Source organism: Phocoena sinus, chromosome 6 (genome assembly GCF_008692025.1).
Source record: "Phocoena sinus isolate mPhoSin1 chromosome 6, mPhoSin1.pri, whole genome shotgun sequence".
NCBI lineage: Eukaryota > Metazoa > Chordata > Mammalia > Artiodactyla > Phocoenidae > Phocoena > Phocoena sinus.
In genome coordinates, this window is record NC_045768.1 from 36,939,805 (window position 1) to 36,966,762 (window position 26,958).

Genomic DNA, 26,958 nt, shown 5'->3' on the forward strand with positions numbered 1-26,958 from the left:
CATGGACCCTGGTGATAAGGGAAAACACCCTCGCAATATCTCGGCATTATATAAGACCCTCGGGACTCAGCTGTGACCTTTGTGGAAAGAGAAGAAATCCCAAAATGACAAAAGATTATGTTTCTGGCACTCGGGCAAAATGGAGACTCAAAACAGAAGTTACATTCTTGTGATATTTCTTGCACATCTGAGATTTGTACCCGCTAGTCCAATTTCCTGAGCCCTTAGCCTCCTTCCCTATTGGGTGTGGGCACCACAAGGGAGGTCTCACTGATTGAAATCATCTCAGCAAGTACACACACACACACACACTCACACAACTCCCTACTCCCGGCTGCTGCAGCCTGACACAATGGGGCAAAAGCCTCAGACAGTAGCTCCAGCAGCTCATGCCAGCTAGGCTCCGTCACCCCTGTTGATTGTCTCAGGGTCCCTCTTTCCCTCCCCTCCCCACACCCTTTCCCTCAGGAAAAAAAAGGCAGCACAGAACCAGCAAATACTTCATTGGAGACACACCAGACTCCACCTGCATCAACTCAGGATACCAGCCACCGCAGCCCCAGTCCCAGCCCCATCTGTCCTGCATCCCCCTCCCAGCACAGCCCAGCCCAGATGCTGCCTCTGGGAAGGAAGCCCGAGCCCAGAGTTGCTGAGCTGCTGGGAAGATCTGGAGACTCAGCTTCCCCAGGATGGACTCCGTTTCCTTAGGAACGACACCACGTCCTGAGAGGGCCTGGTCTCCCAGGGAAGGAATCCATGTTCTCAGGAGGGTTCCATACCCTGGGAAGGGCTCCACACCCCTGGGAGGGACTCCTTGGTCCTGAGGGGGCTCTGTGGCCCTGCACGGGCTCCAGTCCTGAAGATGCAGAAGGACTCCAGGCCCTCGGGAAGTGTGCCAGGCCCCTGAAAGAGTTCCATGTCCTTAAGAAAGACTCCATGTCCTCAAGAAATACAACTTGTCTCTTATCCCTGGGAGGACTCCATGCTCCCAGGAAGAACCCAAGGAAGGGCTCTCTGCCCCAGGGAAGAGTTCACGTTCCCCAAGGTCAGCCCAAAGCCCCTCTCAGCTGGCACAGATGCTGCTGACAGTGGCCCCTCCCGGGCCCACAAGGCCCAGCTCCTCCTGCTCATTGATGCACAGCTGGTAACCACAGCCCCGGGCCCGGGCTCCAGATGGGACCTGGCGGTCAGTCTTGGCACGAGGGGGCAGCAAGAAGCCCACGCTGCCAGCGATGAGCATATGCCAAATGCTGTGAATGTAGAAGTAGTTGTCTCGAGTCTCCACAAAAGCATAGAGCAGGATGGCACTAACCGCGATAAGGCTGCCTGGGCACAGGTAGAAAAGCCAGCGGCGCCATGTGGGCGGGTAGCAGTGCCGGCGGCGGACGCTGCGTACTGTCTGGGGGAGGCAGAGAAGTGGGGCTCAGGAACGCGAGGCCTTGGAACCCAAGCCACTGCTGGTCACTCTCAGGCTTCCCGAGCCCTGGTGGTGACCTGAAGGCATCTGCCAAGACTGGAGTGCAGCGCTGTGAGCAGCACAGTGATGACGACAGGGTCCCAGCCCACCTTAAACTGGGAACCAGATACCCAAGTCCCTGCACCCAAGTCCTGCTGGGACCTCCCCACCCCCAGCCCACCCAACCTTACCCAGGCTGTGGCCAAGATCCCCAGGGCAAAGAGACTGGGTCCAAGCAGGTTCCAGAGTCCATGCCGGTCAAGCTGCAGAGCCATGGACAGCAGCATAGCCCCCAGCAAGTACAGCACCTAGAGAAAGAGGTCTCCAGGGGCTGAGCCGGGATGGTGAGAGGCATTTGGCAATGCCCCCAGGAGAGATCGGGAAGTGGATTTCAAGTAGACTGTGGCTATGGTTGTCCCCCAGGGCCCACTCTGGACTGACCTGCTTGAACACAGGCTGTAAGCGAGCCATGGCAATGACAGTGACCCACACGGACATTAAAGAGCCCAGGAAGTCACAGAACTGCAGCACGTCGTAGTCCATGATGCAGAAAACCACAATGCCTGGCTGGTCACAGGCATGGTAGAACTGGAGGAAGAGAGGACAGGCATTGAGAGAACTTGCGGCAAAGGTCCAGGTCTACAAAACCGGAGAAAGAGGCCATAGGGGTGGCGTGCTGCTGTCAGGAAAGTGGAGGTCAGAGCGCACAGACTGAGCAAAACTGGGAAATGCCCAACTCCCCACCCCTGAGAAGAATGTGGTAGGGAGGCCCGGTCTGTGTCTTAGGCTGTACGTATCTGGCAGCCCTGAGCCTCGTCCTCACCTTCCTAATCTTCCTGCTTCTGGAATGTGCTGTGAGAGCACCAAGCCAAGGGATCCAGGTCTCTCAAGCTGAGGCCAATCCTTGCCTGTATCCCCTTGTGCTCGTGTGGGTCCCACCTGTAATCCTGGCCCAAGCTCTGAGGCTGGAATCTGGCCTCTTGGCCAATCCAGATCCCAAGCCCTGTCTGTTAGCTCAGACTCTGAGTCATGCTTCACCTTCAGACCTTGCACTAATTGGTCCTCTGCATCCTCTCCCACCCAATGCCATGGGGGAAGCGGGGGGGACGGTAAGAAAAAAGGCAGTCCCTAAAGCCATGGAAAAGAGCATGGCACTTTACACCACAGGAAGAACATAGGAAAGGGACAGTGCTCACCTACCCTACACTGTGGGGAACACAGCAAAGAATAGGGTATTGAGGAGCTTAAAGGTGGGGTGCAGGGGACACAAGTGGAACTGGAACAAGCTATACTGGGCACCCCAATTAAGGAACGAAGCTCTGCCATCAGCCCTTGGGTCTGTGGTCACAATCCCTGTGCCCCGCTGGATAATGCTATCAGGACCTCTGGCAGCCTGCATTCCCTTATTGTGAAAACAGTGACCCAGGGATAACCTGAGTTCAAGTTTATTTTGTCTTGGAACATTTGCTGTCACCTTTCTTTGAACTTCTGTGTAGAATTTAGCTAATTTGAGTACTTATCGATGCTAAACACTAAAGCCATGGATGGTTTCAAGAATATCTGGTGCAGAGATGCAGGAACACGCTTCCTTCTATATCACGTGCCTTACGAGCCCACCCAAAGAAAATAGACTGGGCAAGGTCTCTGAAGACAAACAGCTCTGACCGAGACCATCACAGTGGCATGCTCACTTCTCCCATCTCCCGATATCGCCCCTGCTCCGTGTCAGGAAGAATGGGTTATTATGGTAATGAAAGCAGGGTTAAGAAAAATTACGAAGCTATAATGGGAAAGAAAAGGGTTTTGACCTATGTAAACTTGACCAAAATCTACTCATTGGAGCTGAGTTTGGGACATGCCAGCAGATTTTAGGGGATCAAAAAAGTCTCTTAAGATTCTGTGAATCAATCTGTTTGACCTCTGTCCCCTGTACTTTACCCCAGGTCCTCAGGGAGCCATGGCTACTGTGAGCACCTCTTGAGAGGAGAAACAACTCAGTGTAGTTGCCAGGATTGGGCTGAAATGCATCAGGCTGAACCGAAGCTGGGGCAGGAAGACTGTGCTATACCATCCAAAGGCAGCCTTTGAAGTGGCTTGATCTGACTGGAGGGATCCTTTAGGCACTACTTTTAGCCCACATCAGTTTCTTCATCATTCTATCAAAAGGCAACCCTAAGTCACAAGGGCTCTGAGCCCAAAAGAGAGACAGCCTTACAGACCTCAGTGAGACAGGTATCCAGGCCTCCAGAGGCACGGCTCTGGGTGTGGGTAAGGAGAGGGCAGGGATATCCAGCGCACAGCTGAGGAGAGAGATAGCGGAGCAATATCACAGTTTCACTCACTGGCAGCAGTGGGGTCTCAGCAACTTCTGGGGAAAATGAAAATGGGAGAACCTAGTCTCCTGTTTGAATGAGTCAGAGCTGAGAACGAGAAGGTGGAGGCGAGGTCAGGAAGAAGAGTTCAGGGAAAAGGAGCACTATATCCTGAACTCATAGCACAAACCATGACACCCCAACCTCACTGAAACAGCAGCGACCTTAGGGAAAGCAGGTGGGAAACTGAAGCAGGTCTGCTGTGAAAGCTGACAGAAGCCAGCCCAGATGCAGAGCTGCCACCAACAGGATGGGAAAACAGACTCAAAAGTTTAGTCTTGAGAGACAAAGGATGAGAAAGAAATTGCTAATGTTTCTTTTGAACCTGTTGAAGATTTCACCCAGTCATTCAAATTGCAAAATGTGTAACTTCAACCAACAGAGGGAAAAGGGTGAATAACATAAGGGCAGGGACAAGCTAGGAGTTTAGAAAAAGAAAAATAAATGAAAAAGAAAACTCAGGGATATTAATTGACATTGGGAAACCTTGGGTTCGATTCCTTCGCATTTTAAACTGCCAAGTCTTAAACTTGTGTACCTATTCTCTTTCTTTCCCTTCACTTTGGAGGTAAAGAATGTTGTCCCTTCAGGAAGAGACTGCTCTGGAATTATCATGTTTTTTTGGTTTTTTGTTTTGTTTTGTTTCATTTGCGGTACGCGGACCTCTCCCTGTTGTGGCCTCTCCCGTTGCAGAGCACAGGCTCCGGACGCGCAGGCTCAGCGGCCTTGGCTCACAGGCCCAGCCGCTCCGCGGCATGTGGGATCTTCCCGGACCGGGGCACGAACCCGCGTCCCCTGCATCGGCAGGCGCACTCTCAACCACTGCACTACCAGGGAAGCCCTATCATGTTTTAAGTGAGTATCCCAGGCTTTTCAGAGGGTTCATAAGTTTGGGGACATAAATCCCTCTTTTATATTATTAAATAGAGAAAATGAGTCCTTACTGGGAAACTTGGAGAGACTTTTCATGTGGGTCCATTTAATGTTTGAATATGCCTCAAAGGTTTATTTTTTAATTCTTTCTCTTATATGTGATTAATTGGGAACTAATTTGGTTCCTAAACAAATCAATATTTTGGCCTTTTTCTATTTCTCTACCTCCAAGACCGGATACATGTACTACTTGCTCACTAAATTACCCAATACTGTTTTATGATTTGGATTTTATTTTAAAGCATTAATTTTACCTTTCACACTTCACCAAGCGCTTGTTTCATATGCCTGACTTTCAGGTATATAGAAGGAAATGCACAAACACTTCTGGAAGAGGGACTTGTAATAAATCTTTCAATCTCAGATAAGAGAGGATAAATACCAGCAGAAAAAAAGCAAAGCTGAATCACCTAACATTGAAGACACATCTAAGAAAATAATTAATTGAAGGTTTATTTCCTTCTAGGAATTTCTACATTGAAAAAAAGAGTGGGGAATAATGGAGAGATCATCTCTGGAGTGGAGAGGTTTTGGAGGATATCATCTCTCTAATCTTCTATGACTGATTATTCTACAAGTATACTAGAAGGTCAAAGAGATTAAGGTTGTAGAAAACCCTTAGGGGTAGAGTTAAATTAAAACTGCAGTGTGGGGACTTTCCTGGTGGTCCAGTGGGTAAGACTCCGTGCTCCCAATGCCGGGGACCTGGGTTCCATCCCTGGTCAGGGAATTAGATCCCACATACATGCCGCAACTAAGAAGTCCACATGCCGCAACAAAGATCCCACGTGCCGCAACTAAGGTCCGGTGCAGCCAAAATAAATCAATAAATATTAAAAAAATAAAAATAAATAAAACTGCAGTGTGAGGTGACCAACACGATCTACATTTCACCAATCCTGATCTGGCTACTGTCACTGCTGAATGTCCAAAAATGCCATCAGTAAAGTCCATCATTGACTCCCTCCCGGGGCACACTTTACTAGGGAAACCCGCCAACAACCTGTGGCAGCTTGCTTCATTGAAACTCCTCAACCCGGAGGAGACAGCATCTTGTCATCATATATTCTAGGCATGTGTTTGTCTCTTCTGCCTGCAGTGCTTCAGCCTGCTTTACTATTCATGGAGCAGGATCCATTATCGATTGCCATGGCACCCATTCAGCACCATCTTTAACCAGGAGGCACATTTTATAGTAAATGAGGTAAAGCAAATTGCTCACCACCATAGATTTCACTGGTGTAACCATTTACCCATCACCTAGGAGCAACTGGCTCAACCGAAAGCTGGAGTGGGCTACTGAAGGCTGAGTTATAGTGGCACCTGGGAAACTCTACCCTGAAACTCTGGAATACTCTCCTATATGTTTGGCACACAGTATGTGTCCAGTAAATTTTAGTCACCTTACAGTCATCTTATACTTTATGCCATGTATATTCATGGGAGAATATCCCCACACTAATAAACTTTCCCTTATGCAAAAAAAAAAAAAAATATATATATATATTGCACTATTGTCTCACTGAAAATTGTGGACTAATTTTTACATTAGTATTCCTTTTGTCATCAGCAATAAAAAGAAGTGGTAGAAATAACACAGAAAGATTGGGAGATTTAAGAAAAGAAATTCAGACTACTAACTAGTTTCTATTAGTATAATCTAATCTGACACCTTCCTCAGCTTTGGACATTTCTTTACTTACAAGGTAATTTTGAACAATTATCCTAAATTGTTTTTCTCTGTGGAATTTTATACTTTTATAACATAACTATACAGTTTGTCTACTGCTCCAAAACAGAGTATCCTAGCACTAGAGAATTTAAAATTGAAGATGCAAATATATTCAATCCATACAAAGATTAGAATATTTGTACTCAGGACAGAATGAAACTTCCTGCTGTTCTCTTATTTTCTGCTTCTGTTTCCTCTTGGAAACAGTCATGGGATTTTGCCAAGGGCCACTGAGAATTACTTGTGCTGGTGTGAGGAACAGAAGAGGTAATGAGGAGGTGGGCTTGCAGCCAGGATCTCAGCAATCGGCAAGGAAGGCTGCAGGGGCCCCAGGATGTCAGCTCTGTCTGGGTCTTTGGGGATCCAATTATGAGGACTCCTCTAGCACTGTGAAGGACATGTGGCTTGAACTATATGAGTCAGAGGTGCACAACCGCAATGTCTGATATATTTTCCCTGTGATCTCCTGTATTTGGTTTGGTTATATTTCCTGACCTTTTGATTGGCTCTTTTTATCTTTTTTAAGAATTTGAGAACTACTAAAGTGAGGTCGTTAGCATTTATACATACTCCAGGACTTCTGAGAAACTGAAGTCAGGTTAGAAATGTATCAATGCACGCTCACTGCCCTATGCAAGGGGAACACTACAGCTCAGTGATTACATGAGAGGGATCTGGAGGCAGGCTGAGTGCGAAGTTTGGTTCTACCACTCACCTCAGGCCTTAGGCAATGTATGTAAACTTTCCTCATCTGCAAAAAAGGGATAATAACAATAGCAATACCTATTATTACAGTGCTATGGGGAGGATTCGATGAGCAGTGTCTGACACACAGCATGTATTCAGTAGATGTTGTTTTTCTGTTATAGTTATCTGAACTGTCGGCTACATACAAAATCAAGTGCTGGGTTTGTGGCTTGCTTTGTTTTGCTTTTTTTACTTATTTACATTTTGCATTTTAAACTCCTGAAGGACAAAGCTACTGTCTGCTCCCAGGCCCTGGGTAGGAACTGACACACTACTCCCAGGTGTAGACTGTCCTGGATTTGAAGACAAGGAAGAAGACTGTCGCCTACCATGCTGGTGCTGATACCTGCAATATGAAAGATGGGTCCTTAAATGGAGACTGCTGAGGAATGAAATAAGTCTAAACTAAATAAAGAACAGGAAAAAGTGACAACAGGAAACCTGCCTGTGAAAAATGAATCACAAGTAGCTCTACACTTTGGCACGTGTGGAAAAAGAACAGGAGTTAGAGCAGGACTTTAGGCAACACCTCAGAGCCAGTATCTTCTCCTTGATCATTTGCTTACTGCCTTATTTAAGAAAGTGGAAGCACTGTATGTGGTGCCAGGCACTTTCGACTCCCCCAGTGTTCCCACTAGGGGAAGGTCTTTTCTTTTCAGGATGATATGCCATCAAATCCAGAAGATAAGAAGTCATCTGATACTGAATACCCTGAAGCCAATGCCCAGGATGCTTTGTGAAGTGCAGGAGAATGGATATGCTCTCCTCACACGCTCCAGGCTCCTGACACACTTAGGTGTTCTTACTAATTGTGAACCACATTAGATCTGCACATAACCAAGAGTGCGCTGGTGAAAGAGCTGTTGCTAGAGGATTTGGTGAGCAACAATATAAAAAGGATCTTGAAACTAAAAAAAAAGAGAGAGAGAGAAACAATGTTGAATATAAAAACAGAGTGGGGCATTGTCAGAGCAGGTCTAAAAAGGGGACCAGTCAAACAAAACTGAGGTGTGCTGTTCTCATGCAGCTTAAGTGGCCAAGGTCCTGCTACATGGCTCGGTTACAGCCCACTGTTCCTCACCTGCGGAGAAACAACCAGGACCCTAGAACATGACTCAGTTTCAGGACATTTGCCCCCCACTTTCTCCTAGATGATACGTAGGATTTTTGTAATTTGGATATATGTCTGATCTATTAATACTGGACAACAGAGAGGCATGTATTGGTTTTTGTAATATCCTTGTTGCTAAGACATGTGGAAAAGTCTGAATCCATCTAAGATGTTTGCAGTGCTCATAGGCAGGCACTGTACATCACAAGATACCAAGAGCCCAGGGATGAGATGAAAAGATCCCTAGATGTAGCATCTCAGGGGATTTGTGTAGACACAATTCCAAACTGTAGGTCAGAGTTTCTCAGCCAGTGTGTTGAGGTAAAGGTCCCCTCAGCCCTTAGAGTGGACAGGCAGGGTGCGGGTCGCTGGAGACCCCACACTGTCTCCAGTGACTGTTATCTTAAGTCGCAAACAGCCTTGCTCATATATCCTAATGTGCCTTATAAAAATTATCACGTTCGCATGCCATGATACGAAGCGGTCAGGAAGCACTGCTGTACAGTGAAGAGGAGACATTCTCATACCATGAAGGTGTAGACATCCCCAAACCCTGTGGTGGAAATGTAGGCTCTAACCCACCACCACGGATAAGGACTCGGTGAAAGACACAGACGCCACCGCATACCGTGGAGAAGAACATGGTGAAGGTGTAGACAGCCGCTTCCAGCACATATCGGCTCCGAATGGCCAGGACCACGGGGGGCAAAAACATGAGGTTGCTCAGGCAGAGCAGTAACGTGGACACAAGCTGGAATCCGTAGGTGAGCGCATCCGCACTGTCGGTGCAGCCCCATCCCCGCCATCCTGCGGATGGGAGGGGCACAGGGTGGAAGAGGTGAGAAAGCAGCCCGGGCTTCAGCAGACACTTCCGCGGCGGTCTCTGCTCAAGCCCGACGCCATGGCCAGAGGAAGCTGGTCCCACCCTGACTCCGCCCCCCCTCAAACTCGGCTACTGAGGCTGCCGCCTCCCTTCCGACCGCCCCGGGTGGGGTCCCTCGCCAGCCCAGCCGGCTCACCGGCCTTGCACTCGCAGGCCGCGTACAGGTAGTTGTGCGTGCGCAGCAGCTTGCACTGGCCGTAGGGCCCGCAGTCGTCCACGCACGGGGACAGGAAAGTGCGCAACCGCACCTCGGCCGTCGCGTTCCGGCACCTCACGAACCTGCGTACAAACTGCCAATCAACCGGGCCCGGGCGCAGCCGCGCCCCGCTCCGCCCCGCTCACCGAGGCCCCGCCCCGCTCACCGAGGCCCCGCCCCACAGAGGGAGCGCAGGGTCAGGAACCAGGTCCCCGTCTGCGGGAACGGGATTCGCAGCCTTGCCACTCGGGAGGTGGCACTGACCGTGAGGAGGAAGCCGGCCAGGGACTCTGAGGGGAGAAGGGAGGAGTCAGTGTGGGGTCAGGACCTAAAGAACCCTCACCCTCCTGCCCCCAGTTCCCAGACGCCCTAGCCCATCCTTCCTCCATACCCACCCCCCTGCCCCCGACTTCCAGCCCCCACTCCTTCCCCGGTTCCTCACTCCACCTTTGGAACAAGTCATTGCTGCATCCCCCAGGCTCAAGGGCACCTCGTGAGTCAGGCATCCGAACACTGTCACATTTTCCTGGCGCAGGGAGCTCTGGGCAGGGCGGGTATAAAGATGAGGCGGCCACACTCTCTAAGTCCTCCCACCAGCACCCCCGCCAGACTCCTCCACCTCTTAACCCCTCCCCAGAAACCCCTCCAGGCTCTCACTGGACACCCCATTCCTGCAGGTGCTCTCCACACGGAAGCACCCTCCCCACCCCTCACCTCCTCATTCTTACAACAGAAAAATGGAAACACCAGATCTTCCACAGCAGAGATCTTTCAAAGACTGATGAGAAGGCAAGGCCACTTCTGAGTCCTTTCTTTGGGAAGAATTGTTTAAATTCTGTCTAGGCAAGAGACAACACCCACTTTTTCAGTCCTATCTAGCTTGATGGGGGGAAGGGGAAGAGCACTGTTGCTGGATGTAGACACTAGTTGTAAACAAAGGTGATTGTAAGGTTTGTCAGTCCTCTTCACATCTTCACCTGGGCCTTGAAGGCGGGAGGCATGTAAAGAAATGCACTCTTCCTCAGGTGAAATAATTCTAGGTACTGAGCAGTGGTAATAGAACGCCTACGGGATTAAATGTAGCAAGCTGGCTGGGATTAAAAGAAACTGGATATCCACAGGAGTAAAGGGAAAGGGTTGTCTACAAGAATAAAGGTAACAGGATGCCATAAGCTCACCTCATTCAAGAAGGATTTGAGGCAGCTTATTAAATACATATAACAGGATAAAATAAATACATGAGGGAAATTTACAAATCTGTCCCTAGATGTGGGCCATATATTTGCTGACTTCCAAGCAACCAAAGCAAGGAAGGAAACGTGAGTTACCACATTTGTGAGTCCACAAGATAAAAGTTAGAGTCTCAGGAGAAGCACTGCACCCAAAAGGGTGGTTCTCAGTTAAATTCACATCAAAGAAGCACTGTGTGCTGCCCCACCTGCAAGAGTGAATTTCATACAACTTGTTCATAACCTCCCTCAGTGCAAGCTTAGGGCTATATGCCAAAGTGTTTTTCAGCAAAAGCCATTCAGCAAAAGCCAAAGAAAAAATGTTCTCTAGGTATGCAGTTCTCTGAGCCAAGTGTCCAGTTTTGATCCAAGGGAAAACATCAAAATACTTGAGGAAAAGATCAGAGTAGGTGTGCCAATATACCTTTCAGAATAAATAGAACAGGCTGTCTGAGGTGTGCAGCAGTGTCATAGCATGCAGATGGCTGGAATGTAAGCAGATGCCTTTTAGAGAAAACAGACAAGAATGCAGAGAAAGACAGGGCAAAGCAGCAGGGGAGGTGGGCCTCTCCTCTCAGGATACTAAGGAAGAGTCAGTATGGGTGGGGCTGGTCTCTGACATAGGCTCTGTAGTTTCAAGGTCAAATCAAGACTTCACTGTCATTGCCCAAAGGCATGGCGATAAGCAAACACAAAACATACACAGTCTTAGCGAGAACACAGTCAGAGAATTTGAGTATGAAAATAAGGAACATCTTGGGGTTGAAGAGTCAGCTCTGTCCTGACCAGGAGGATCACTAGAAAGTTCTGCGCCATGTCCCATAAAATACCACCTCAAGACACAGACCAGGTCTCAGGTGGGTGATAGGAAAATGATCCCTGCCCCAGAGCTGAGGGATAGTAAAGTTAAAAGGATTTTTGGCTGAGGAAACAGTAGATAAATAATTAGATCAATGCCAACCCAAGACAGTTGCCAATGGGCTGACACAGGGTTCTGCCCTTGGCCCAGTCTTGTTCAGTGCTGAAAATAATGACTAAGAGGTTTAGAAGGCCAGCTTTTCAAGTGTGTGAATTACACAAAGCAGTGACGATGCAAGGTCCAAACCAGTGTTAGGCAATGTCTCAAAGATGGACATAAATTCTTCCACTCAGGTTAAAAAGTGTGCTGCAAAAATATGAGATAGGTATTGGCAGCAGTTCACGTGAACCAAGCTCAGGGCATGAAAATGTGCATGGTCCTTGGTTACAACTAGATGAACACATCAGTTAATGTGGATAAGGACTAGGAGGACATATACCGAAAAGCTAAGCAGTTGTGTTATGGAGGTGTCTTCCTCTATTTTCCAAAGCCTTTATATGTGATCCTATTATTTTTATAATAAAAAAGTATACAATTGTTTTGAAGCAAAAAAAAGGAAGAAAAGGAAAAAGATCCAGAGGTCTTAGTCCACCACAAGCCTCAGGTGATCCCACAGTGTGAGGCAGCAGCTGAAAGAGGTAACTTGATCTCAGGCTGCACAAATGCTGCCTGCCACCCAGGTCAGACCACCTTGGATCACTTAGTTCAGAGGCATGACGACCAGAAGTATGACCAGAGGAGGCAGCAGAGGATGAGAAGTCTAAGATGCTGAGGCTGTTCAGCTTTGGCGAGGCTGAGAGGCATCCAAAGGGCTGTTAAAATTGGATAGGGATGCAACAAATGTACCACACCAATGCAAGACGTGAGTAATAGAAGACACTGTGTGGGGAAAGAGGGGAACTCTCTGTACTTTCCTCAATTTTCTGTAAGCCTAAAACTGCTCTGAAAAATGTCTATTAAAAAAAAAAAAAAAAAGGACGGGGTAGACTACTGGATATAGCTTCTGGGGCAAAACAAAGGTCAGTGGGTAAAAATCCATGGAGGCAGACTTTGATGGAATGCCAAGAATGCCTCTAGCAATCAGAGTGGCCTCAAGAGGTGGTGAGCTCCCCATCACAGGAGATATGCAAGAAAAAGTAAACACCTGCCATAGAGAGAGGCCCTTAGTGAGTGGCAGGTAAGCCTATAAAACTGGGAAAATCCAGACCGCTCAGCTGCCCTGACTGACCCAGCCCATGTGTAGTAAATACTCAGGGCATGTTTGTTGACCAGAATTGGGCTGAAGCATGGTCTCTAACCATGAAAGGTGAAAGCAACCTAGAGAGGCTTTCTGGAGGAGGTAAGGGCCCCTTCACCCTGACACCTTCCCCTTCAGGTTCCCCCAAAGGGCAACCTCCCCGCTCTCCACAAATAGTACCACGTTGAGCTGGAGCTCCAGGCTGAGGACGCCTCCGCTGTCCAGCACTGGCAGCAGCCTCAGGGCAAACACGGCTGGGCGTTCAGGGGGGAGGGCCACGCTGGGGCCAAAGAAGACGTAGAAGTGGACGGAGAAGGTGTCCAGCTCATTGCGCAGCGTCGGGCGCACTGGCCAGCAGTGCTCAGGTGGGGATGTGGCCCCGGGCCCCTCGGCAGGGACCCCGAGGGATGACAGCTCTGGGGGCAGTGGCTGGTTGCCCAGTGACTGGGGCATGTTCATGGCAGCTCCGGGGACCAGGGCACGGGACAGGCTGGGCTGTGGGCACTCTGTGGAGCAGAGGAAATCAGAGCTGGGGCCTGCCGCCCTCACAGCCCTGCAGCCCCACCACACACCAGATCTAAGCCCCATAGGGTATAACAAAGGGTGGGGAGGCTAAGAACTGGAATCGAACGTCCCTTTGGCGTCTGGCATCTAAGGTCACAGGACCGGGTCCAGGGGCTCCCTAGTGGTCACAGCTAATGGAATGTCATGTTGGAGGGACTCAAGGTCATCTCTTCTACCCCACGGGCAGTGAGGACACTGCTGAAACAGGTGATGGACCCTCTCACTGACTTGCAAGGGCTTTGGCAAGGACCATGTCCCAGAAGTCCTAGCTGTCCCCTGCCTACTCCAGGACACTGAGATTAAATCAAGGAGAGTAATGAGGTCCCTTAGTGAGCCCCAAGTCAGGTACCAAGAAAAGATCTGATGGTCTTCCAATGACTTGAAGCTCCAAGTGGGAGGGCTTTGACGAGTAAAGGAGCCTGGGCTGGGCCGGGGAAGTTGTAGGCACGTGGCCGAGGACCAGTGAACACAGCCACTGTGCTTGCCTCCTCCCAGCCACAGAAGTCGGCACAAGCTGGGTGGCTGGTGCAGGTGTGGGGCTTCTGACCTTGCAACCGCACACACAGCTGGAAGCAGACGGTCCTGCCAGGGCCCCGGGATGGTGTCTCCACACGCACGTAGACCCAGTGTCCCCACGGGGGCAGTGCCAGCTCCAGCTGGCATACCGAGGCACCTCCACAGGCCACAGAGCTTGAGTTGTGCAGGGGTGGGGCCTTGGGACGTAGGCGCAGCGTCAGGGGGCAGGCGGATGCCCCGCGGCCCCCCACGCACACCAGCTGCGCTGAAACTCTGTAAGTGAAGCTGGGCACAAAGACCCTGGGCAGAGGGGAGGTTGGAGGTGAGAAAAGACAGGGTACAGAGAGGTGAGAGGGACACAGGATGAGGGAGACACTGGGAAGAAGGGAGGAGTAGGGGACAGAAAAACTGGAGGCCTTTTCGGGTCTTCCCCTCTGTGCTGGGAGAGGGGGAGGCAGGGGGTGGGAGCCGCCCTGGGGCTCTGGGTAGCTCAGCAGTCCAGGCTGGCCAGAGGGAGAGGAAGATCAGCAGGTAGGCTAAGGCCGGGGAAGGAACATGGGAAGGGCCCAGTGTGGGGCAGTATTTGACTTACTTGTATAGGGCTGAGCGATTGTGGAGGGAGAGGGTCTGCTCAGAGGGTCGCCCAGGCACCAGCACAGCCACGTCCAACAAACGCCGGACAATCAGCTGCGGCTGAAGGAGGTACTGACACTCATCCTGGAGACCCTGAGACACAAGCAGGGGTGGCAGGAGGGGAGACAGCAAGGTGCTACTAAAAGGCGGCGAACAGCCTGCTGAGGCGGAGGACAAACCTCCTCTGGCTCTCCTGCTTCTGGGGCTGTGACCGCAGTCCTCTAAGCTCTGGGTCCCTCCTAGGTCTGCAGAATCTGCTGGGATCCTCAGCATGGGCTGAGGTTTAGGGACTCAAAACTGGGCCCCTCCTGACAGTCAGGCCTTCCCTTCCCCTCCTCCAGTAACCCCTCCTCCTGAGCATTCCTAGACAGCCCCTCAAGGTAATTTCAAACCACCTCATTCCCCCACCAAACCCTCAGGAACACTGGGCACTAGAAAGCCCCTTAAAGGCTTCCAGTCCAAACCTCCCCGCTTCCCCCAACCGAATCTTTAATTTCCTTTATTCTCCACCTGCCCCTCCCAAGTGCTTGTCCAGCCTCTGCTTTCATACCCCCAGGGAAGAGCCACCCTGCCTCCCAAGGGACCTCCAGACTACAGGTAACTTGAGAAAAGGAACCTGGTCTTATTTTATTCCCCCAGACACAGAGCCTAAAGTAAAGTGCACCCCTCACAGATGAATGTTTGCTGAATAAATGAATGAATAAGTGAATCAACCCAGCTGGGGGCAGCTCTGACCTGTATGAAGCCAAAGCCTATCTTCTGTCCCCCGACCGCCGCTCTGCCTCAGGGGCCCACAGATACATCTGCTCCTTCTGCCTCAGTCTGGGTTTCCTCTGCCACTGGAGGAGAACCGTCACATCTCCCCGAGCTACTCTCCTGGATAAAATCCCTAACACTTCTCTACTTGGGGGGACACCACGCTGGCCCTGCAGCATCTCCAGTGAGGATGGGCCCATTAATTCCGGCTCCTCTTCTGTGGCATTTGCAGCTCTCTGGGCCCTCGATCCTAGCAGTTCAGGGGAGGGGGGCTCCTGATTAGGCTTCTCTCATCTTCTGGACAAACGGTCTTATGCTGGCCCAATAAACTAGAGGCCACTGTTCACTTATGTGGTTGTTCTGACTGAGACATACCATTAGCCTTGACCTGGGACAAGAATTCCAGGCTTTGACATCCCACTGAGTTCCATGCCACGGAAAAAGCCAGCCAAGGCTTGTTTGCTGACTTTTGTTTTGTCTGTTTGTTTGTTTGCTGACTTCTAGCAAAGCTCCACAAGGTTGGAAGGGGGCCTTGATGGATGCCAGGCTGGAATATCTCCTTACCCTCTGCCTGGAATTTTCCTGTACCTTTTGCATCACTGCACCCCCAATACCTAGCACACCACCTGGCACATACTAGGTGCTAGAAAATATCTGTTGAGTTAAAGAACAGGTGTCAAAAAGAGGTCCCTTCAGAGAGCTCCTGAGCCCACCTCGTTGCTCAGAGACCTCCATCTCTGATATCCAAAGCAGATGTCCCTCATCTTCTGTGTCAAGCCCTAAGGACCAGAAATATTCTCACAAGTTATTTCATCAACCCCACTTCCTAACGTAGGAATCACCACCACAATAACCTTGTGGTGAATAAGCCCTAAGGGTGGGGACTCACACTCGGGAGCCGGCCCCCGTCCTTACTATACAGTCCAGAGGGAAGAAACACTTTCTTCCACATTTTGCTTGCTGTTGCCCTAACTAAAAGATCAGTGGACATGACCTCTCTATTTAAGATGTGCTCCTTCCTTAAACTGTATAATGTGCATGTCTAACACCTCCCTATTGTGCACGGGAGCATTCAGTCAGTGGAGACCAGGGAAGGTCCAGCAGGGACCTTCATCCCGTAATGGAACCACAGAGAGGGCAGCAGAAGTCAGGTCCTCAAGAGCTGCCAAGGCAGAAGCCAAGTGAGAAAATCCAAACTCAGTCAACGTCCGTGCTCTTGGAAGCAATAGAACCAAAGCAAGGGACCAGGGGGCCAGGAGGGCCAAAAGTGAGAAGTGGAGTGAGAAGTAGTCTGAAAGAAGCTGGAGTGGAAGGCCTTAGATTGATTCCTAGACTGTCCTAGTATAGGTGGGCTGAGTTTCTTTAGTAAGGCCTGAGCTGCTGGGTGAGGCCTGCAGACTGAAGATGCCCAAAGATCTTGGCCTTCTCTGTGGGAATACTCCAGCACTTGGCACAGCCCCGGCCCACAGTTAGCTAGCACCAATCAACATGGAAGTAGATGAGCACTGGAGAGACGGCAGGGGGCAAGAGTGGAAGCAGGGAGACCACTTAGGAGATTACTGTTTTGGCCCAGCAGACGGCTAAGGGAAGGTGTGCTAAGAGTGGAAACAGAATTAGATGCATCCAGGGCATCCTTTAGAAGTAGAGTCAACAATACTTTTTCTTTATGGATTAGCTGTGGGGAAATAAGGGAAAAAGAAGAATCAAGTATGACACCTAAATTTGGGGCTTGAGCAACTGGTGAATGGCAGTGCCATTTACTGAGAAGAAGATTAGAGAACAAAGAGGCTTAGACGGAGAAGTGAAATAGGAATTAAAGAGATTTTGATTTGAGGCTTTGTTTGGATATGTACTTGCTAAGTTTGAGACTGGTCTTAGACATCCAATCAGAGATGTCAAGGAAGCCACTGGATATAAAGTCTGAGATTCAAAGAAATTTGAACTCACTTAATACACCTGGAAGACATGAACTTATAGGTGGTATTTAAAACTGTTGTGCTGGAGACACCTAGCAAGGGAATGAAGAAATAAAAAGGAGTTGTCCCAGGACCAAGCTTTGGGGTACCACACGTGAAGAGATCAAGCAGAGGAGAAGCCAGGAAAGGAGACAGAGGAGTGGGCGGTGGGCAGGAGGAAAACTGGACAGTTCTGTAAAGTCACAAAGGACAAGCGGAGAAAATGTTTCAAGAAGGAAAGAGTAATATAAGGAACTAGGTAACAGCTAGTTACTAGTCAGCTCTGGAGAGGAAACGTGGGGACTGAAAGGGGACAAAGGGAAGAGGAAGACTTACTTTTCACTGTATGCCTTTTGTACCTTTCAAATGTTGTACCGGGTGCATATATTACCTATTTGAAATACAAATAAAATAATTTAGAAGGAGGAAGAAGAACAGAAGGAAGACTGTTAGCAGATCTGAACCACTTCAGTTGAGATACTGAGCCACACTTGGTCCTAGCGGGTGGATTCAACTGAATCCTTTCTTCTGTACAATCTGCTCCTTTTCTTTCCTTATTGCTGTTTTCATTCTTTTATCTGCTTTCACTTACTTTCACATCTTGGAGCTGGGGAGAGGAAGCATTCAAGGAGAACTGTGCCCCAGATATTTGGAGAACTTCCCCTAATAAGCCATTTGGGTGCCAGATGTTACCCACAAGCCAAAGGGCAGCCCTTCAGGGCAGACTGGCAGCTGGACACCACAGGAGGAACACATGCGCCACACAGGAAAGGTAAGGAGATAGAGGGCACAGGTCAAGACAGAAGTGGCTGACAGAAAGAAGGAGAAAAGGAAAGGAGGAGAAATGAGATCAGCTTTGGAAACATGAGTTTGAGAAGATGGCAGAAGGGCAACAAAAATTTGCCCAGCCCCCACCATGTGCCAGGCTCTGTGCTGGGCGCTAGGAATACAGTAGTGAATAATACAGAGGCCAGCAGAAGTGTGGGACCACAGCCCAGGAGAGTGGCCTGGACCAGATTAGTCACTTCCCTTTTACAACCTCTTAAGGCTCCCTATCACTCTCGGGATAAAGTTCAAACTTCTAGGCCCTTCCTGATCTGGCCTCTGTTCACCCCTCCAGCTCCCTCACTCACCCCAACGCCTGCCCCACACTGAACCACTTCAGTTCTCCCTTCTAAGCTTTAGCCCATCCTACTCCCACCACCTGGAATGCCCTTCCCTGCTTTCTCAACAGCAGGTCTCACTTCCTAACAGTTTCCGAAAACCAACTCCCCACCATGCTACCAAGCTGAGTTATCCACCTCTCCTTTGTCCTCTTAAAATACCTCCTGTATCTCACTAGTATACATCTTATCTATCTGTGTCCCTAGCACCCAACCCAAGGCCTGGGACAAAGCAGGTGCTCAAAGACTAAGGTCTAAAGGGAGGCCTGAACTCGTCCCCAAAGCTGAGGAACAGTGCTGCCTTCTTACGCTGGGGCCGTTCAGTCCCCACCCAAGGATATCCCTGAACCCACAATAACTTCCTGTGTTGGCCAAGCCTTATGGGAAGTCAGGACGATGGGACGAGGACGAGGCAAGCAGAGAAGACGGAGCCCTGGAGGAATGCTCTGGACAACCCAGCCATAGGCTTGATTCTAGGGAATTAACCAGAGAACTTAAGAAGCCCTACAGGCCCATGTAAGATTCCAGAAGATAATCAAATTCTTAGAGGAAACACAAAGAAGATCTTACCCCCCAACCTCTAGAACAGGCCTGACTGGAGAGCTCCGTCTCTCGTGAGGTCCACACACGGCTGCCAGTCACAGGGTAACTGCACCCTCTTCTCTCTAATCTCACCACACCCCGGGGATCTCTACAGGGTAGGGCTCCAGCTTGCAGTGCCAAGTTCCCCAGGCCCCACTCGCTATATCTAGATGCAAACGGGCACGTCAAGCCTGGTTCTGACCTCTCCTAACCAGGCTTCAGCTCCCATAATCCCAGCCCAGGCCTAGGCGCCAGATTCCTCCTGCTCAGTCAGAAAGGTTGTTGGATAACTACAGCAGGGCTTCAAAAGGTTTTCTCTTCTCACAAAGAGAGTCAAGAATCAGAGCTGGGACCAGGAACAGGCTCTTTGGGATTTGGCCAAAGACCTAAGAAGACATTCCTCCTAATAGAAGAACACTTGGTTTGGATGGGAGTCAAGAACCTAGAACCCAGAGCCACTTCCGGGCAAGTTCGCAACATGCTCTCACCCAGAGGGCTCCCAGGCCTGCAGAGGAGGTTCTCCCGTACATCACTCTCAGGAAAAACTGGCCTATCACTGAGGCCTCGAGATGCTCCCTCAGCCTGAGTTCCCATCTCTGACAACAGCAGTGCCCATACACTTGTCCCTGTGTAATTCAGCTCATTCAAAAGCATTATAACACCTCTGAACGCTGGGCCTCAGCAGGAGGAGGAGAGGGGAGTCTGACACAGTCCGGGGCCCCTGCCCTCAAGGAACTCACCCTGGAGAGAGATGGCCAGGTCAAATCCTCACCTGACTGGGAATTTCTGCCTCTCCCAATTCTCAGTGGCCAAACCCTACTCACTTTCTTGTTCTTCATGTCCTGTTCTTTAAATCCTGCTCAGCTCACGCTTGGCCCTTTGCCATTACCACTGACCCCACATCCGTGGCCATCCCACTCTGACATGGCCACCACATCCCACCCCCCTTCCCACCAGTGGACAGGAGCAAGAAACCTTCAGGTCCTCTCACAGTAACGAAGAGGTCTAGCCTGCCCAGTGCCTGGGAGTGGCAGGAAAACTCTGCAGCATTTCCTTCCCCTCCAAACCAGAATGGAGAAGCAGCCTGACCTCAACCCTACAACACTGGAGACTTTAACAAACTCTGCTCTATGAAATCACTGCCGATGTTTGGGGGAAAGAGCGTCAACAATCAGGTTGGATGCCAGGCGCCCAAAGCCGCTTCTTAACAGGAAGGGGCCTCCCTGCCCCCGAGTATTCTCTTAACATCTTCCATAAGGTGTCAGGAGCTAAAATTATGATAGAAGAGGAACGTATACTCCCAAATGGACTAACGACTGGGCTAAAGCCTACAAGAGTCTGCGGGGCTATCACCAACCAAGACGTAGAACAAGACTAGTCTTGACCCACCAGGTGACCTGCTGACCTCTAGCTATGCCCCACGCCAGCCACCCTTATGCTGTTGCCCACCCTGGCACAAGGCTGGTGTGCCAGGTAGCCCAGAGATGGAGAAGCGGCTCTGGCCCCTCCTACCCTGGACAGTATCAACCCACCTTGACAGAGATGTGGCCGTGGGTCCGGGGCAGGTGGGCAGCCAAGAACCAGTCCCCAGGTAAGGGGCTGCTGACGTTAAAGATGCCAGAGGTGCGGTTGGGCAGTGTCCAGCTGAGAGTCAGTGAGAAAACCCCAGGCACAGCCGTATCCCCTGGGAAGTGTGTGTGCAGGGGATTGATGACAGGGGGTGCCCCAGAACGGAAATACCTGGGGGACCAGAATGAAGAGAAGAGGAAATCAGGCAATGGGGCGGGACATGGAAAATGGGGGAAAGAAAGGAGAACTGTCATTTATTGCCAGTAAAACAAGTGGATTCCCTATACCGACCCACACAACAAAGTGGTTCCAGGTCAGGTGTCAGAACATAAGGGGCAAAAGATCAGCTCGGGCGCTCAAACAGTCATACAGTAGCCAGGAATGGTCAGGAGACAGAGGTCTTGGCCCTCAGCCAGTCACACTTCAATCCGGACAAGGGTCAGGGGTCAGGGTCAGGAGGTCAGCTGACCTCCTGAACTCGCATTTTCATTTGGAAAGTGGCCTGGGGTTGGAAGCGGGGGTCAGGAGGTTAACTCAGACGCTCACACAGTCACACTTTGGTCTGGGCAGTGGTCCCCAAAGGTTCCCCCCTGCTCTTTGAAGATGATGAGGTTCCACACGGCCAGGAATGTGTCTTCGGGAACATGGAAGTGGAAGAGCTCGGTGCTGGCGAAGGAGCGGAAGGGACTCAGCTTGCGGGGTGAGCAGGTGGAGTAGTCAGTCAGGAAGAGGCCTCCTGGGGAGCAGGCGGAAGAGAAAGGAGCAAAGTAGGACAGGCCATTCCCAGCAAGCCCCAGGCACACCAAGCTGCCTCACCCACAGCACCGACTCAGCAAAGGTTCTCCTCTGCCCGGGAACTGGGTCTCATGCTGCCCTCGCCATCATTTGCTTTCAACCTTACAGTGACCTTGGGAAAAATGACCTCTCTTTACAGATAAGGAAACTGAGGCTTAACGCTAGACCAAACTGACGATTCAAACCTTGATCTGTCTAAATGCAAAACCAGGACCCTCTTGAGGACCCCACAGCTGCCCCTCACTTAGGAGCCATTGTTCTCCTCTTACCAAGCCTAACAAAACAGCTGTGGATGGTGCACACGTGTGCGTGCGTGTACGCGCATTTGTGTGCGTGTGTGTGTGTGTGCTGGCATGGACTCTTAGGCTGAGCAGCCTGGAACTCCACCTGTGGGCTTGGGAGTCAGCATGGAACTGTGAAACTGCCTTGTTTATTTTCTTCCCCTTTCTGTTCCCTTGTGGTCAGGAGCAATAAAAACTCTCAGAAGCTTCACAAGAGCTGTCTGTATACTGGCTCAGGGCGGCAGAGGGGAGGGGAAAATGTGGTGAGGCTGCAAGGGGCCTGCTTGGGTGGCAGAGGCAAGGACAGGAGCTGGCAGGCCACCACAAGAGCCCCAGGGAGAGGAGGAAAGGAGAGCCAGCAGGGCCTCTGGGATTCAGAAGGAGGGGCTGGGGGCGCTTCCTGGAGGGAGGCCCAGTGAGGCAGTCAACTGGTAAGCCAGTGGAATCTCAAACTACCTGGGAATATTCATATCCAGACGAGGCTGGGGTGGGAGGTGGGGAGAAAGTGGCCCTCTGTAGCCGAAATGCCAAGATACCTGATCATGGCTGTTAGGAGCAGAGCCCAGTGAGCAGGAAAGTCTGGTGTAAGCAGCTACCAAGCAAACACATAGGGACCAGGACTGCTGTAACAATGCAAAGAACCCAGCGGCTCAGCTGGATAGAAGAGGGCCCCAAATGACAGGCAAAGCTCTGGGGAATCTGACTGTTTTGGAGACTTAAGACCAGCCCCAGTGAAGCCCAGAAGGATGCCCCCAGGACAGATGAGAAGGTTGGGAACTCAAGCAGCTTCAGGACAAGAGTAGGGGCAGTGGGTAGGGGAGACCTTGAAGTAGAGTTTTCAGCCCAGTAGGAAATACCCACAGGCCTTGCCTATTCTGACAGTTTCCCCCTCTGGAGATGGGAGATGTAACTCCAAAAATGAGGCATTTGAAATAACAGAGAAAGAAGCATCTGGAAAAGGAGGCTGCTGAAGGAGGGAACACAGATCAAGGTTGGCCCTACTGAACTTCAGCAACCTTGAGTCACCCTGCAGAGAGCCGTCCTATATAGGTGGAGGTCACTAGCCCTAGACTGGCCTGTGCTCTTCAAAAGCCACGGTTGGGCTTCCCTGGTGGCGCAGTGGTTGAGAGTCCGCCTGCCGATGCAGGGGACACGGGTTCGTGCCCCGGTCTGGGAGGATCCCACATGCCGCGGAGCGGCTGGGCCCGTGAGCCATGGCCGCTGAGCCTGCGCGTCCGGAGCCTGTCCTCCGCAACGGGAGAGGCCACAACAGTGAGAGGCCCGCGTAACGCATAAAAAAAAAAAAAAAAAAAAAAAGCCACGGTTATACTCAAGGACTAGTCTGTGCAGTTCAGGCCACATGGTCACTCTCAACAAGGAAGACCTGCCACCTTGCAAGCTGAGCACTGCTCAGGAACCAGAGAGGCTCACAGAGCAGCACTCACAGGGCAGTGGTGATGTATCAGAGAGGGATGAAGGGAAATGAACCAAGAGATGGGCAAGAAAGGTTTCCTAGGAGCCCTGGCTGTGACAACTGGGAGGCAGAAAGCTAAGAGCTGAATGGCCTGGATACTATTGTTACAGGGAAGCAGAGCACTGGAGCACCCCCTGCTGGAATTAGGGAAGGGCTCCTCCTCCTCAAAGCTGGTACCAGGTATGGGTCATCAGATGGGTCATTGCTACTGTTAGAAGAAATGCTGGCCAGGCCCCCAGTGCAGATTCTCAGAGAGCTGGTGATGAAAGCAGCTAATGACCTTTAGGAAACAACAGACAGACGTGCACAAAGAGCCCTGTGATTAAAGGAACATGGCATGGCCTGGAGAACTGGGGGACTAGTTAAGCCACCCTGAAGTGGCTAGGGGCTACAGAGGTCACAGAATAGCCTGGTGGGAAAAGGGAGTAAAAAGAAGCTGGGGATGCTGGGAGGAGCCTAGAGGGCAGATGTTTGAGAAAGCGTCCACAGCCCCATTCACTCCAAGCTTTGGTTTTGGGTTTCACCAGGACCTACAGATCTGTGTCCCAGAGGAAGCACAAGTAAGGCCCTAACCAAGCTCAGATGAACCTGCCTTGGATGTGCCAGTGCTTCCAGATGAGGCTAGAGTGATTCTCTATCACCACCTGAAACACACACACACACACACACACACACACACACACACACACACACACGCATGCATACACACGGGCTGAGGCTGGCCCTTCTAGCGACAGCACTCAGTAGAACAAAAGGCTATTTCCTGTAACGGCAAGGCATGCCTGGGTTATGCAACTGCAGTCAGACAAGCCCAAGGAAAAGACCCAAGGATTTGTTGAGACCGACTGTGCCATCATGGTCCTGTGACAGTGCTAGTCTCTCCTCAGGCGAAACGTCTCATCACCACCAGGTCACAGAGCACCCCTGCAGGCCAGTGACTAGTAACAGCACTCAGGGCAGCCCTGCCTGCTGTGGGACCTAGTCAGTGCTCATTTCCACCTTCATTATAATCCTCCCAAAGCACCTGAAACTGCTTCTGGGCAATCATGCTTTAATCCACATCTTTCAGCTTTCTACAGCTCTGTGGCTGTCAATCACCCTCCTCTCTTAGTCATCCCAGTGTCTGCTCAATGGGCTCATGAACAAAGATGCTGGGGTGGCAGGGATAGAAGCTATGAATTGGGCTTGACAGAATAGACTCCCCCTCACCCAAACTGAAAAACTGACCTGCCTTCTGCCTCTGTTGAGTGCCCGATCTGCCAGCAGCAGTAATCAACACTGAGCAGTAACCAACACTGAGCCCCTCAAGGAATCTGGCTGGGGGCAGATGGATTACTCATGTATGTTGTGGGAGGCACCCAACACTGCCTCCAACCGGGAACTATCTACTTGGAGGTGACACTTCAGTGATCTGTCTGCAGGAGGGGCAAGAAGAGTTAAAGAGGAACATGCATGGGCCACATGTACCTCCCCCTCACACAGTAACATAGGCACTAAGGACACACAGGCTTACATGCACACAACAGACACGCACCTACACTTACCAACACACAAGCATATATACACTGCACATGCCCAGCATTCCCACAGATCCCTCAGGTACACACACAGACGCATAAGTGCCCAGATACCAGTGTGCATCCACATAGAGCTTGCACATCTCTGCAGGAGCAGTGACCTTTGGTGTGCATTGATTTCCTCAAGCTTGTACACTGAACCAGGGCCCCAGAGCTCACTGAAACGCAGCCCCTCCACCCCCAGCTGCTCTGCTACTTGTTATTGCCAAAGACTTCCTCAGGCACATCCCCATCACCTCTAGAGTGCCACCCGCCAGAGATGGCTGGGGGTTGGGGCCATGATGACTCTTTATTATGGGGCCATCTTTACAGCACATATCCTATGGCCAGGACCCCCTCATCCTCCCACATTCCACCCATTAGGAAGTTGGGTATCTCCCTCTCCTGTCCGAGTCACTTCCTCACTGGATGGTGGCCCTGGGCTGACAACTGACAAGTAAGGATGGTTTGTGGATGAAGCCCCCTTGTGGGAAGACAGGGGAGAGGACAGGTTGTGCTTTGAGCCTTTCTGCACTTGGATCTGTTTTCCTATTGGGCATATATTGCAATGAAAAAAAAAAAAACAGAAACAAAAACAAAAAACACCAGTATAGGATAGGAATGAGGAAATCTTTTTCTAGCCCCACACTGCCACTGACAAGCTGTATGATCTTGGGCAAATTGATCTCTTGCTGAGCCTCAGTTTTCCCAACTGTAAAATAGTCTCTGAGTTTCAACCCTGCTTTAAAAGTGTCAGGAATTATTCCTAAGCAAATCAAGCTTATTTGGAATGAAACTCGTTATAAGAAGAAAACTCATTATAATGGCAACTAACCCATGTCCATGTTTTTTTCTTATTTGCTACATGTTATTTTCAAAACTGCTTTCTTAACCCTGTTTTAAGGCATGCCCAGTTCCTCAAAGGTTTAGGCCAGATCTTCCCACACTGGACTAGAGACTCTCTGCTGGGGGACTATGTCTCCCCCACCAAACTTCATGAGCAGGTGCAAAGCACTCAAGACTTTCTTGGAAAAGCAAGAGTCAGAGTGGAGTCCGGATGGACCCCAAGAAAGGAAACCTTGCAGTCTCTGTCAGCCACCTGCTGAGCCTCAAGCCCACAGCTACCACTCTTCTAACCCTGCCAATTCCTCTCAATTATGCAAGACTTCTTATTTCTCTCCACTTCTTCCCCAGTGATCTAGTTGCCCAGGTCCCACCTCTCCTGAATCCCTCCACTCCACCCCTCCCTGCCAGAACCCCATCCCTGCCTCGGTCTTTCCTGCTTCTGCACTCACCAGCCCCTGGGCCAAGGACAGACAACAGCAACAGCAGCAGTAAGGCTGACGGCAGCTGGAGCCCAGACCTGAGTCGAGGCTGGGAGAGGGGCAGGGTATGAAAGAGAGGGCTGGGTAGTGGGAGAGACCTGGGTAAACACAGAGATGAGGGCAAAGACTGGGATAAAGAGTTGGGCTGGGCTGGGCACTGGGACTTATGCAAGGGTAAGGGATGTGATGGAAGAAGGGACTGTGATGGGGACTGGAGGAGGGGCAGGGGTTGGGCCCCGGGCTTAAGCAAATTTTGAGAATGGGTCTGGGACAAGGGCTGGGCTGGGATTTGGGAAAGGAGGTGAAACAGGGGCAGGCGCTGGGATGGGGGCCAGGCCAGGGACTGGAGTGGAGGCCTGAGCTGGGACCCGGATCTGGGCATGCGCTGGGACCCAGGCCGTAGCTGGAACCTATGTGGAAAGCGGGGCGAGGGCGGGGTCGGGGGCCAAGGCCCGAATCTGGATAGGAAAAGGGGCCGGGACAAGGACTGTGCCATGGCCCGGGGCAGGGGCGGGGCCGGACAGGCCAGCGCGGGCGCTCGCAGAGCTGACCCGCGGCTCCGCTCCCACCCCCGGGGGGTGACCTCCGGTGTCCTCGCGGGCCCGGGGCCGGGGTCGAGCCTGCTGGGGCCAGGCCGGGGACCTGGGTAGGAGTTCAGGTCTGGGCGACTCCGGGCTGCGCTGGACGGGCGATAACCAGGCCCCGCGGCGGCGGCGGCCTCAGCCTGACGTCGTATGACGCTCCGCCCCCCGATTAGTTCGATTGGTCCTTCTCACTAAAGCCCGCCCCCGGCCCTATTCTATTGGTCTCTAACTTGGCCCTGCTGGGCTCGACGACAGACTCCGCCCCAGCTCCAGCTACCAGAGTCCCCGCCTTTCTCTCCCCAACCGCGGAGCCCAGATGCGCCCATCAGATTCTCACAGCCCCCACTGACCACCCCACAGACATCTCATAGGAACCCTACAGAGACCTTCATAAACCCAGACACCCACGGCCGTCCCCTCAGATATCTGCAGACCCTACCCAGAGACCCT

General features: G+C 51.2%; 1 protein-coding gene across 6 annotated transcripts; it reads right to left on the reverse strand.

The window, feature by feature from the left end:
- Positions 1–486: 486 nt before the first annotated feature.
- TMEM8B (transmembrane protein 8B) lies at positions 487–26,668 on the reverse strand. 6 transcript variants are annotated; one of them, XM_032635215.1, is made up of 13 exons: positions 25,895–26,600; positions 21,040–21,229; positions 20,457–20,664; positions 14,428–14,561; positions 13,867–14,135; positions 12,936–13,261; positions 9,878–9,971; positions 9,597–9,720; positions 9,371–9,513; positions 8,980–9,158; positions 1,898–2,044; positions 1,648–1,764; positions 487–1,399 (listed from the first exon to the last, which is right to left on the reverse strand). In XM_032635215.1, the coding sequence occupies exons 1-13, from the start codon at positions 26,418–26,420 to the stop codon at positions 1,064–1,066; spliced, it is 2,793 nt and encodes a 930-aa protein (XP_032491106.1). In that variant the 5' UTR covers positions 26,421–26,600; the 3' UTR covers positions 487–1,063. The 6 variants fall into 6 exon arrangements, with proteins under 6 accessions (XP_032491106.1, XP_032491107.1, XP_032491105.1 ...); XM_032635216.1 differs by having other exon boundaries at positions 488–1,395; positions 25,895–26,668; XM_032635214.1 differs by having other exon boundaries at positions 488–1,395; positions 12,939–13,261.
- Positions 26,669–26,958: the final 290 nt, after the last annotated feature.

Coding starts and splice junctions, on each gene's coding strand:
- TMEM8B (XM_032635216.1), bottom strand. CDS start 26,420: ATGGCACAGTCCTTGTCCCGGCCCCTTTTCCTATCCAGATTCGGGCCT. Junction 21,230..25,894: donor TGTCCTTGGCCCAGGGGCTG/GTGAGTGCAGAA, acceptor CCTGCTCCCCAG/GAGGCCTCTTCCTGACTGAC. Junction 14,136..14,427: donor AATCGCTCAGCCCTATACAA/GTAAGTCAAATA, acceptor CCCTCTGCCCAG/GGTCTTTGTGCCCAGCTTCA.